General features: G+C 40.0%; 1 protein-coding gene across 2 annotated transcripts in view; it reads left to right on the plus strand.

Annotated features, from left to right (window-relative positions):
• The window catches only part of DYNC2H1 (dynein cytoplasmic 2 heavy chain 1), a 384,528-nt gene that overhangs the window by 9,953 nt on the left and 360,525 nt on the right, over positions 1-14,050 (plus strand). For both annotated transcript variants that reach the window (XM_037889977.2, XM_043529611.1), the window contains exons 9-11: positions 166-277; positions 491-615; positions 12,709-12,884. In XM_037889977.2, coding sequence (XP_037745905.1) covers positions 166-277; positions 491-615; positions 12,709-12,884 — 413 coding nt within the window. The remainder of the gene's footprint in view (positions 1-165; positions 278-490; positions 616-12,708; positions 12,885-14,050) is intronic.

Here is a 14,050-nt window from a genome sequence, read left to right on the forward strand (position 1 = left end):
GGCTTTACTATGTATCAGGTTGCAGAATTCTCAAATAGTCATTTTAAAACAAAGAAATAGTTATTTATGATCACATATAGGATTTATGAACAGTGGTGCCTAAGAATGTGTTTCAGTTTATTGAGTAGAAATAACCTTTTTTCTTTACATTATTTCTTATGCTAGCTGCTTCAAGCATTTCAGAAATATAAGGAACTGGTAAAACGCCCAAGCATTAGCAAAGAATTGCTTTTTGAAAGGGAAACTTTGCTAGCAAGACTTCAGGACTCTGTCAAAGGTAAAAGTGTATCATAGAGAATTCAAAATCAATATGTACTTTTGAAAATGTTTTAATTGCTCTCTACTTTGTCTGTTTTCTTTTGGGAGTAGTATTTTGCAACACATTTTTTTGGTAAGAGACTAGTATGTTGTTTGTAGCTATAACTCATTATTGCTGACTGGATCTGTTGCTTTGTGGGTCTAACATGAACAGTTTGTTTGATTGATACAGATTTTCGAACAGACTTTGAAGCTCGATGTCATGGTGTTCCTGGTGATGTATCTGGGCCACTTTCAGGCAAAAATCTTTCTGAAGTTGTCAATAATATTGTTTGGGTGCGGCAGCTGCAGTTGAAGGTAATAGTTTAAATTCTTCTTGAGACACTGCATACTGACTTCTCAGTAAAAAATGTGGCATAAAAGACTTCAGGGGTACTCAACATTTGCAACACTTGTTGACTTCACTGGAGTTAAAGGTTCAAAGCTCCTCTTCAGTAGGACTCTTGCTAAACAGTTTTTCATTTATTCAACACGCAAAAATTATTTCTTGGATACATAATACATTGAAAAACCTCTTATGTTTTAAAAAAGGTTTATTACAAAATATTTTAGAGTATTACAAAAACTGGGAAAGACCAGAATTCTACAGTGGTGGTAGACACTGTGGCTCAGATTGCTTCCCCAAGTGTGCACATGTGGTTTTCATAAAAGGCTTACAATGAGCCAGATTGTGACCCACTTACTCTGAGTAGCGAGTAGTAACTCATGAATAGTCCTTCAGAAATCAGTGGTATTTCTCGTGTGAATAAGTGCTCACCAGTGCAAGCAAGGGGTTCCCAGTATCATATTAAAAAGCAGAATTGTTGGTTCTTTGTCATAAAGTCAGGGTGCTGTACATTAGTGTTTTCTGCTTCACGAAAGTGGGTTAAGGGTATTTGCTCAGTTATAATTTCCAGCCTTTGATTAGTTTGTATTCACACAATAATATCAAACAATATCTGTGCCTTGCTATCATCACATTTATAATTTATTATATAAATGGGTTTCTGAGATTAAAGAAATGCTTTTAGGTGTTCAGTATGTAACATATTTAAGTGCAAAAAACCCAGGAGTACTTGTGGCACCTTATAGAGTAACACATTTATTAGAGCATAAGCTTTCGTGGGCTAAGCCCACTTCATCGGATGCACAGAGAAGATATATATACACACAGAGAAGGTGGAAGTTACCATACAAACGGTAAGAGGCTAATTAAGATGAGCTATTATCAGCAGGAGAAAAAAACTTTTGTAGTGATAATCAAGATGGCCCATTTAGACAGTTGAATAAGGAAAAGGCAGGTAGAAATAGATTAGTTGAATGGAAAGATTTGTACAGATTCATACGCTAGATTCACATGTCCTGATGAATTTGACTTTAGAGGAAACATTTCAAGTTTTTAGATATTCTAAAATCAAACTCAGAAGGTAGCATCTGTTATAACATATACACCATCACTTCTTTATACATACACTTATGTTTTTGCCAATGGCTTACTTTTCGTTTTTGAGAAAGGCTTACTTGCTCTGCTTTCCTTCTAAAAACACCAGAGCCATTTTAGTATTTTAAACTTTTTACTTAAATTGCAGTTTGTGACAGAATTATGAGAATAGGCACTTTTTTAAAACATACATGCCATAAAAAAGTATTTTTAAAAGTGATGGGAAAAAGTGTTCAGACCTTCTGAATATTTCCTTATGCTTTTGGCACTCAGTTGAAATTCATCTTCTCATTTTCTTAAGATCCTGGGAGAAACACTGCTTCCTAATATATATGACTGTATAATAGATACCTCATTCTGGCTTACTGAGATGAATCTATCAACATAATTATCTTGAGAGATAGAGTTTATACTGATTTACCAAATTCAGACTAACCAAAGCTTTGTAATGTCATCCATGATAGTATTGTAATCTTCTTTGTGCTCCAGGTCCCCCAATCCAGGGCACACTAACTAACAAGGTACCAGCTGGCTTCAAAGAGGCTGTGTTCTTTTCTAACCAAAAAGCACAATAAAGAGGATGCTAGATAGCTTTCTGGACTATCCAGTTGCCGGCCTGTCTCCCCCAGCCCAAGAAGGACTCATGCTACACCCAAAAGTCTATTCAGGTCCTTCCTTCAGGGCAGTTTTATTCTTCAAATAAAAAAACTTGCAAAGTACCACAAAATTTTTCAAGTGTCCTCTGCATAGTGCCATTCTTGGGACTTTTGCTGATTAGTACAGCAAGATGGTAGAAGCTTCTGGTAGCAGTGCCCGACAGGTGCCCATGCTCCCCCATCCTCCCCGTTTGGCGCTTGAGGGTGTTCTAAGAGCATGAATATATAGGAGCTGTGGTGCCACTGCAGCCTCACTTCTTTCCAACAGCAGCAGCGAAAGGATGTGAACCATTGGATCTCAAAGATGTATTGATTGGTAGTGCCTTCATATTAGTTTCTTGCTGTTAGTAGTTTAGTTAGTAGTCTATACTTAGTTTTAGGATAAATTAGGCAAGATTTAGATTACATCATAGTTTTAAGGTATAGTTCTATAGTCCAGTATGGATGATCCCAGTATGAAGAAACATGGCTTCAGGTGGTGCATATCTCTCCCAGCAGTCCTCTTTGTGTCTGACATACATGTTCAGTGTTTAAAGTGTTTGGGGGAGAACCTTTCCCCAGCATGTTGTGCTACCTTTAATACTTTCACACCTCAGGCCCAGAAGGAAAGACAAAATAGTCTTCAGGCCCAGCACTTAATTTTTAATGAAAGAGGTTCCGGGGCTCAGGTGACTTTTTTACATTCATAACTGATGCAGCAAACCCAGAGGGGCTATGAACTCTCAAGCTTAGTGGTGCCAGGGCTTAGCCCTGGCAAGCCCTGGCACAAATTAAGCACTGCTTAGGCTCTTTTATTACAGGAGGCTTTGTCTGTCAAGCCTCTGGGATCTGAGAACTCTGAAGGATCTGAAAATAAGGATAGGAGGCTTGAATCAGCTCTGAGTACATCTAAATCCCAGAAAATTGCAAGAATGAAGGCTTCCATCTTGGCACTGAGCTCCAGTTCCAGATTGGCAGATCTGACTATTCCTAAGACTTTGGATCTGACTCCAAAATTAATACCCATTTCAGACAGTCATCCTATGGGTCCAAATAACTTATTAGAACTGGCTGCCCCATTTCAGAGGAAACGGAAAGCTAAATTAAGACATATACCTGGTAGTACGTCAGACCTTTCACATGTGAATCTGAGACCAAAGGATGGTAGATCTGTAGATCCATTCTAGAAATACGGATCCGAAGGAAAGATCATCTGATCTGAACACATCAGTTCAGCAGCATAATTTAACTGTCAGGGTACAGATTCACTTGGACTCACATCTACTAACAGATCTGGCTATTTCTTATGGTTCTCATGATAAAAGACTGAGATGGGACACCAAGCATGGAGATTCTTCAGTCTCTCTTCCACCACCTAAGATCCCAACTTTAAGAAGAGATTTGTCACCATGCTACATGACCCAGATCCCCACAGTGGTCATTTCACCTGCTGCTTCAGTATTGGATCTGGGATGGGATCTGCAATCAGATATAGAGCTGGATCCAACAAGCAAGAGTATGATCTGACCATTTTCAGATCAGAATTTCCCTCCATGGCACCCTATGTTCCAAACAAGGTATGTGAGACAGTATTGGGGTGAATGGCAGGATTGGCATATACTGCCTTGGATGCCTGGGACATATCGGCCAACTCCTACTTACCACTATCACTCCAGGAAGCATGAATCTTCGTAGCCACTACATCTTTAACTGGAACTGATGGATCTGAAGGTTGTGGATCTGAGAGGTAAGGATCTGACACTTAGAGAATGTTCCCAATCCTTACCACAGGAGACATTATTTGAGGAGGAGCATCAGACAACATCTTTTCTACAGGAATTCAACCAAAAGATATGGAAAATGTGGATGTAGTTACAGCAATGTCTCCTTCTTAGGACAGCGTTCAATTTCATAAGCTAGTGGATAGGATGGCATCAACTTTAATATTACATCAGTAGCTTTGAAAGGAGCCACATGTCCAATATTTTGTGTTCTATTGCAAAGTGTAAGGTGTCATTGCCTGTATTGGAAGGTCTCTGGCAACCAGAAAATCTTCTTGGTCAAATCCATCTTCATGTCAATCTGTTTAAAAAAAGGCAGATAAATTATATCAGGTCTCACAGGAAGGGTTTTTCTGTTTTCATGTGCAACTTCAAACCAATTCTCTTGTGGTAGCAGCATCAGGTCAAAGATCCAGGTCAGGTCTTCAGCACTTGACTCCTTATGACAAAGAAGGAAAAAAGTTGGACTCTCTGAGAAGAATTTTTTTTGTCGCTTTCTTTAAACATGCATGTGGTCGATATCAAGCAGTAATGTCCAGATATCAATTTCACTTGTGGGAGAAGATCTGTCTTAACCAAGAACCTCCCAGAGGACTAGAGGAGATTAACAACAGCTCTCATTATGAAAGGCCAACGTGTGGTGAAACATGCCCTTAGGCCGTCATTTTATGTTTTTGACACCGCATCAAGATCTGTGGTTTTAGTGATAACTCTCCACAGACATGCCTCGCTACAATCCTCATATTTGCCTATGGAAAGAAAGACAAAAATGAGGATTTACCTTTTGAAGGAGATGGATTATTTTTAGTGCAAAAACTGATACAGTGCTGGAGAGAATGAAGGAAGTAAGCTCACCTGTGAGATCTTGGGGGTTATTACCTCTTTATTGTAGAAAGACATCTGTATCTATCTTCAGATATCCTAGACAATACGTTCTATCTTCGTTCCCTTCTTCTTCTTCAACCTATGAGAGGCAGCCTTATTATCAACACTGAAAACAGACATCCTCTAAAATGCAGGAGAGGAAAAAAATCCCACAAGCTCAGGACAAGGATGAAGAACTCCTTGATTACATCTTTCTTGCCTCTCATCAGCCTGCAGGTTTGATGTGATGAATGAGAGCTTCAAACCAATTTCAATAAATACTACCCATATTTTCAGAAACTCTCTGTCTCTCATTTGTACAGTGCATGGTCAAATATCACCTCAGACAGATGGGTTTTAAATAAAATAAAAGCATTCTATACCATCCAATTCATATTCCTTCCTCCATGCAACTCCTCTCACTTTCCTTACATAAGAACAGCCATGCTGAGTCAGGTCAAAGGTCCATAAAATCATGGAATCAAAGAATAGTAGGACTGGATGGGACATTGAGAGATCTTCAAGTCCAGTCCCCTGCACTCAAGGCAGGACAAAGTATTATATCTATCCCAGTATCCATCTGGCTCAGTATCCTGTCTTCTGACAATGGCCAATGCCAGGTGTTTCAGAGGGAATGAAGAGAACAGGCAATGATCAAGTGATCCATCTGCTATCCACTATCTTTTCAGGGACCCTTCTCACGAGAACTTGTTAAGGGTAGAAGCCCAAGCTCTACTGCAAGCAGGGGCTGCAGAAAAAAATTCTTTTAGATTCCAGGCACAAGGGATTTTATTTATGCTATTTTCTAATCCCCTAAAAAGAATGGAGGCCTCAGACCAATTCTAGACCTCAGAGCTTTAAGCATGTTCATCAGGAAGTTTCAATTCAGGATGGTGAGTATGGCATTAATTATTCCCTCCCTGTCCACTTTTGAATTACTTTGGTGATCTCAGTCTCAAAGATTCATCTTTCAGTAAGAACCTCATATTGAAAATATCCCTGTTTTTCTATTGGTTCAGTACAGAGTCTATTTCCAGTACAGAGTCCTACTGTGTGGCCTTTCAGCCACACCCAATGTCTTTACCAAATGCATGGCTCTGGTAGCAGCATATCTGAGAAGACAGGAAATTTTTGTATTTCTGTACTGCAACAATTTGGCTTCTGAAGGCTTTCTCAAAAGAAGTATTACAGAGCCATTTTGGTCATTCATTCTTTATTTGTAACCTCTGGTCTTCCCATGAACGAAAAAGAGTCTCTTCTCACACTATCACAGAAGATTCCATTCATTGGTGTGATTCTCAACTCCATAAAAGGAAGAGGTTTTAAAAATTAAAAACTACCATATGCTTCAATATCCCTGTCAAAAAGTATGAGAGTAGAAGCCGTGTTATTCGCAAAAAGAAAAGGAGGACTTGTGGCACCTTAGAGACTAACAAATTTATTTGAGCATAAGCTTTTGTGAGCTACAGCTCACTTCATTGGATGCATTCAGGTAGTTTATCTAATGGCATCCATGACCTATGTGCCTCCATATGCCAGGCTCAGAATGAGGCCTCTTCAGCACTAACTACTAAGGAATTTCAGATCCATTATGAACAGTATGCAAAAAGAAAAGGAGTACTAGTGGCACCTTAGAGACTAACCAATTTATTTGAGCATAAGCTTTCGTGAGCTACATCCAGTGAAGTGATGCATCTGATGAAGTGAGCTGTAGCTCACGAAAGCTTATGCTCAGATAAATTGGTTAGTCTCTAAGGTGCCACTAGTCTGTATTTGCAAAAAGAAAAGGAGTACTTGTGGCACCTTAGAGACTAACCAATTTATTTGAGCATAAGTTTTCGTGAGCTACAGCTTACTTCATCAGATGCATCACTTCATTGAATGTAGCTCATGAAAGCTTATGCTCAAATAAATTGGTTAGTCTCTAAGGTGCCACTAGTACTCCCTTTCTTTTTGCGAATACAGACTAACACAGCTGCTACTCTGAAACCTGTCATTAAGTATGCAAAAAGTGCTCACTGTTGTGAAGAAGGTTTTTCTCTCTCTAAGATGGTGGCTGGAACCTTAAAATGTCCTCAAGGGAGTTTTGTTCAACCCACCTTCTCCACTTTTAATAATACCTACAAGGTGAGGAGTGCATCTTTGCAATTTGTACATTCAAGGCCTTTGGAACGACAAAGAATCTCTGTTGCACATAAATGTATTCAAAACAGAGGGCAGTCCGACTCAGAGTATTTCTCTCACAGTTGTCGAATGCGGTAATTCAAGGGGCCACGGACAACTTGTCAGTAGTATATTATGTGAACAAGCAAGGAGGAACTCTATTGTCTCAACTTTGCAAAGAGACAATACAACTTCGGGATTGGTGTATCCAGCATAATATATACCCTGTTGCCCTACATGTAGTGGGTCAATATAATGTGATTGCAGATCGACTGAGCAGAGATTCTTCGCAGATGCAAGAATGGACTCCAAAAGATTTGGGGATTCAGGATATTTTCAGTCTTTGGGATTTCCGAACATAGACCTGTTTGCAACTAGATTCCATACAAAATGTCCCCATTTCTGCTCAAGAGCAGGCTCAAACAGACTTCATTGACAGATGCATTTCTCCTAGATTGTGGAGAGGGTTTGATAAATGCATTTCCTCCCATTTCCCCTCATTCCCAGAGTCCGAAAGAAGAGAAGACAAGGTTCAGCTAGGGTGATTCTCAGTGATGCAGTAAAAAGAAAAGGAGTACTTGTGACACCTTGATCCAGTGTGGCCGAGATAATGGTACACTGAGTTACTCTGTTTATCCAAGGGGAATCACAAAATTCTCCTGTTATCAATGGATTTGCTACCCTAGCAGTGGGGGAGGGTCTTCCATCTGTTACCCCAAGAACAGATTCAGGGGTCCCAGAGTAGCCTTTCTGTTGCTTATTTCTGGGTACCCCAAATGTTAACCTATTATTCTGTCCCTGCAGGGTGAAAGGAGGGGGCCTGTCCTAGTGAAATTGCCAGGGTTTACCAAAGATCTCCCTATGCTCTTCAGGAAACCTTTCAGAACAGACTATATCTATTCTCCCTTGGGAGGACATGGATACAACCTTCCGCTCAGAGGATTGACACCCAGGCAATACTTTTCTAAAACAAAGTGTTTTCTTTATTTAGTGTAACCAATCTTTCCTAGTACAATTAATCTAAACCTGAATTAAAACATAAATACCTTAGTACAGGTATACAAGTTAAAGTGCCCAATACTGTAATGTAATACAATTGGAATGGCTTAAGTGATTATGTTCTGCACGTGGTGATCAGTCATATGCAGGACACTGAAAACAATCTTAATAAATTCTAAACTTTATATACATAGTAATAAACATACAAAGACAGACCTCCAACTTTATTATCCCAAGCGTACACATTAAGTAACCGTTTTTTTAATTCTATATCCTATACTATGATTGGCATGTTCACTTTCCACCGGCTTCTGTCTCCCTCTGTTCTGTCAGGGTCCTTCTGCTGTGACCCAGCAACACCGCTGCTGCTGCCACCCTGCAGTTGCTTCTTCCTTCCGGGTCTTCTTCCTTGCTGTTCTTTGCTCTTTTAGGTTTCTATGATCTTCTCCTTCTTCTCTTGCTCCAACCTTTGCCTGCCTGCTTTCTGCCATATATACAGTTTTTGGCCTGTTCTGATTAGCTTATTTTTCAATCCTATCATTAGAATATCTATTCTCCAATCACCTTCAGACACTCTCTGATTGGTTCATATTTATAGACCAATCATAACTGCTAAATTTATGGTGACCCTCACATGTTTTTGGACTGAGTATGTCTGACTGACCCCTCTCTGCAGTTTTGGAATGACCTTTACCTAATCTCAGTCCATATTTGCCCAGCAACACACCAGCCATAGGTTAAACCAGTGGTTCTCAACCTATATATGTGGGCTGCATCCAATACTACTTGTATGGCCCTGAGGATGTCACGTGGGCCACAGCTGTGTGCTGATTGGGCCATGGGTTGAGAACCACTAGGTTAAATGGCTTAGAACTGCCATCTCCCTGTCCTTGGCTTTGTGCCAACATTGATGACACCCTTAAATTACCAGCCTTTTAAACTATAAATCATCACATTATTTCTTTAATATATACTTGTTATCTTATGGATCTTAATATTATGGTCTACTGCTGCCACCCTATTTCTTAGCAATTTAATTAATTTCATGTAGGTTTTTCCCCTTTTTTCAGTTAATAGTGGCAAAGCAGTGTTTTCAGTACTGTGCTTGGAAACAAAAGAGAGCAGCTCAAAATCCTGTGTATCACATCCAGATTTCTGGTTGTTACATTTGATAGCATGGGTGATAGGCCTTTGACAGAGTAAGAAAGATCATGCTTGGTTGAGATGCCGAGAGTTTTAATTAATTCCAGAAAGCCATCTACTATAAAACATGAGTTAAAGTGGAAAAGATTTGTTTTATGGACAACTGGAAAAGGTGCTGACCCAGTTCCAGCTCCAGTGCAACTTATTCTGGAATATCTGTTACACTTAAAAATAAATGGGTTGTCTCTGCCCTCCATTAAGGGTTCATTTAGCAGCAATAGCAGCATACCATTATTACATAATTGTCAAATCTGTTTTTTCGTATATGCTGGTTAAGAACTTTTTGAAAGGATATTGAACCTGTGTCCCCCTGTGTGAGACCCTGTCCCTCCATGGAACCGGAATTTAGTTTTGATTCAACTTGTCACAACCATTTGAACCTATAGTGAGCTGCTCTTTGTTCCATTTATTTGTGAAGATGGCCTTTATAATAGCAGTTACTTCAGCCAGAAGAATTAGTGAACTACATGCATTGGTGATGGATCACCCTTTTAGTACTTTTTGTAAGGACAAGATGTTTGGGACGGGTTCCCCGTGGTGCAACCTGTAACTGGGGATACCGCTGAGACCTCTGGCTTACCAACCTGGCCTCCCTTTCGCACTGTGATGTTGTAACAAGCTGCAAACCTGTCCAGGTACTGCACTTACACAGATGTCCACAGGCAGGGTCACACCCAGCCGAGTTATTTGAGTGCTTCTCATGAAGCAGCAACAGAGAGGCTCCAGCCAATTTCCCCCAGCTCCCCAGCTTAGGACTCCAGAGCCGTACTACTGTCCTACTTTGAGAAGTCTGAGAATTGTAACTTTGTAAGTTTGTAACCCAGTCCGCCTCCCTGTCAATGTGGAGAAGACATGCACCAGCTTTTGTTCCTGAGCTGAGGTTTCCCAAGCACTTCAAGCAAGATATACTGTTTTAGGTAAAATATAGAACAGGTTTATTTACTACAGAAAGATAGATTTTATGTGGTTATAAGTGATAGGCATAAAAGAACAGAGATGGTCACCAAAGAAAATAAAAATATGCACCCAATCTATATTCTGTAAGCTAAACAGGATTTGAATCAGGCACTGTTCTCACCCCACTGAATGTTACAGTCCTTAATGCACAGACTTCCCTCCTGAAGTCTGGACAAGATTCCTCAGATGATCTTAGTCTTCTTGGCATCCCGGTTGTTTCCAGTGTAGGTGGTTAGAGGAGAAAGGCCCCTGTCTGCTTCAGCTGTCCTTTATTTTATACCCTTGGCCCATGTGCCTGGCAGACACTAGCCTAAGCATGTCCTGGTGGGCGTTGCTGAGTCACAGTGAAAAATCAGTTCCCTTTGTGTGGTGCTTGAGTCACACAGTTGATTAATATATGGTCAACACCCCACCTGGGCTGGGATCTTTTGCATGCCACTAGCAAACTTACAGCATATTTCAGTGACAACCATTCAGCACAATCTCGTAACTTTATACACACTAATGATATGCATATTGAGACAGAACAACCAGTTTCAACAGATCATGACCTTTCATATGATACCTTACATGGCATGCATTGTATGAAATATCACAACCATATATGAATAATGAATATGCGGGTTACAGGGTGTCATTGTGAGGTACAGTGTATCACAGTGTTTCTTAGACCACACCCTAAATTTTTTCTTAAAATTGTTTTTGAGATTCATGTAAATCAAACTATTAATATACTGGTGTTCTTTCCAAAGCCTCTTTCATCTAAAAGGGAGGCCAGGTTACAATTGTTGGATGTGAAGACAGTACTATCATACTACTCAGATAAAGAGTTTTAAGTCTTCTTCTAAGTTATTTGTTTCATATGCTGGTAAATCAAAGGGAAAGACATTTCATCTCAGTTCCTGTCTAGGTGGGTTAGACAGTACATTGAAGAGTGTTATAGACGGAGGAGCTTCTCTTCCCATTCCTACTCCGCTTAGAGTTCATTCTACTAGGGCAGTAGCTATAGCTACAGCTTTTATAAACACATTCTCTTGAGATATGCAAAACTGCTACGTAGATTACTAGTCACTTTTGTGAAGCCTTGCACTTTGGATATGGCATCCAAGTTGGATGCCCAGTTTGGTAGAGTGTTACTCCAATCCTTGTTTAATTAGAACTCTGCACCCTTCCATCCAGTTTACTGCACTGCTTGCCAAACTACCCCAAAAGTGGGAATATGTAGAGAATACTCAAAGAAGAAATGAAGGTTACCTGTTTGTAACCAGAGTTCTTTGAGATGGACTCTGCATATTCATACCCCCTCCACCTTCTCCATTCCTCCAGAGTCCATATTAAAATATCAGTAGTTTTCCACTTTAGCGATGGAAGAAACTGAGGTGGTAATGGTGCCACACCCCCTTTATACTCATATGCTCAAAACACACTTGAGCACTAGGCAGGAGGGTGGGGAAGCATGGTCACTTATTGGTCACTGCTACTAATTTCTACTGTCGTGCTGCAAGGGTTGGTGTAGGTCCCCAGAGAGTGAATATGCAGAGTTAACTTGAAGAACTCTGTTACAAGTAAGTTACCTTCATTTATTTCCCTGACCAAAACAAGCTGCAGGGGCCCAAAGGCCTTTCCCCTTATGTCTCATTCCGCCTGTTCTAGGACCAGCCCCAGGAACCAAATTCCTTCCTGAAGCTCCCCTCCAACTGAGCCATCTCAGTTCTTTATAGGAATCACCCACCCCTTCCTAGCTGGATCTGATAATCAAATAGGGGTAGATCACCATGTTACACCAATATTAAAGTGCTTGTACTAACCTTCCTTACAGTCCACCATCTGCACCTCTTCACTGTACTCTGTGCTTGGGCCTGTAGTGCAAATTTCAAAGCCTACTGGCAGGTTCCCTTGATTTTGACAAAATCCTGTTCCTTAAGATTTTGAGTGTTCATTGAGGTCTTTAGGTAACTGCAGCTGTATTCTTTTTTAAAATTTGTAAATGGAAGTTTTCTATGTAGTGTTGATATCTTTTAATGTTTGGTTTTTAATGGTCAGTGTTCGGAGGTTATACTAGAGTAAGTGACTACAGTATGTTCATGTTAGACTCAAAAAGAACTAGTGTAAAGGGTGAAAAGGACCCTGTGGTTAGGGACTCTGACATACAATATCTGGCTCTTAAAGAGGGAGCACAAATGTTCCTTGAAAATCACTTGCTTTACCAAAAGATCCCTTTCTTGGAGAGCTCCACTTATAACAATTTGCCTTTAGATGTTTTATGTTTTGCAAATAATGATCTTTGTACTTATTCATGTGTCTAAAATAAAAATACAATCCAAAAGTTATGCCCCTTTCATCTTTGAAAAATGGGATTGTGTTTAAGGTGGATGACGCCATCAAGATTGCAGAGGCTCTTCTTTCTGACTTGTCCGGATTTCAAACATTCCGTCAAAATGCAGATGATCTTTTAGAACAGTTTAAGGTTTACGAACAAGAACAATTTGATGGTTGGTCCAGGGACATTCAGTCAGGTTTGTCGAATCCCCGGTCAGGACTTTGGTAAGTATAAAATATTGTACGCAGTAAGAACTATTCCCAAAGTCTGTATTACAGTGTAATCTAAAAAGAGCTGATGAAGACCTGTACAGTGATGCTCTGGTGTAGAAGAGAGAATAAATAAGAGAAATAAAATAAGGCAGTTCACAGCCACTTCAATGTTGTGGATTGTATCAGGCTTGGTTGGTAAAGCAAAATGAAATATGTTTGGGAATATTTTTATTATTATTTTTATTTGTTATTTGTGTTACAGTAGTACTTAGAGACTGAATGAGATTGGAGTCCCATTGTGCTAGCTGCTAGACAAATATAGGATAACAGGTAGTCAATGTCCCTTAGAGCTCACTATCTAGATAGACAAGGCAGACAGAAGATGAACTGAGGAAAGCCGTTAAAATACTCATTCATGAGAGTATCTTTAAAATCATGAGATTTAAAAAAAAATGTGGGAGTAGCCAGTTCTTTTTATTTACCTTCTGTTTTTTTGAACCCTTAAGACACACTTGGGTTACTCTTCCAAGCTTTCCTCTGCAGACATGAGGGCTACCAACTTAATTTAAAAAAAAATGAAAGATGAGATTCTTACATACCGGTATTCACATGAGAGTTGGCAACAGTGAAGAGTTACAACAAACAAGCCAGATGAATAGTGTGATGCCTGGCAAGGTTTTGCTTTTTGTTAGGCTTTTTTAAAAATGGGTTTGTTGAGAGAGGATTAGCTAAATTGAAAACAAGAGAAAGGAGGCATTGAAGAGAGGGAGGCAAGGGTAATGAGGCAGAGGAAAGAGGGTGAGAAAAGGAGGAAGGGGAGCATGGAGGGCAGAAGGAATAAAGCTGAAGAGAAATGACTGAGGAGCGCTGGGAGAGGGTCGATACAAACAGCCAGTTAGCACAGGAGTGAGATTGTCAAGTGCAAAAACTGAAGATAGTCTGATGCCAGTATTAGTGTCTGACAGTATGCTGCAAATGCTTCTGCTAGCTTGAGTCTCTGGCCCTTGGGCTGGTTCTCATAGAGTAATAGACTTTAAGGCCCTCTCCATTCCATGAGCAAAAATGACTGAGGAACTCTGGTGTCCCCAGAGGTGGAGAGTCTTCTCTGCATAGTTCTTGGTATAGGGGATTTGTGGCTCATCTTTTCTTCCCCCACCAGTATTGCTGTGTCTGATGCA

Source organism: Chelonia mydas, chromosome 1 (genome assembly GCF_015237465.2).
Source record: "Chelonia mydas isolate rCheMyd1 chromosome 1, rCheMyd1.pri.v2, whole genome shotgun sequence".
Classification (NCBI taxonomy): domain Eukaryota; kingdom Metazoa; phylum Chordata; order Testudines; family Cheloniidae; genus Chelonia; species Chelonia mydas.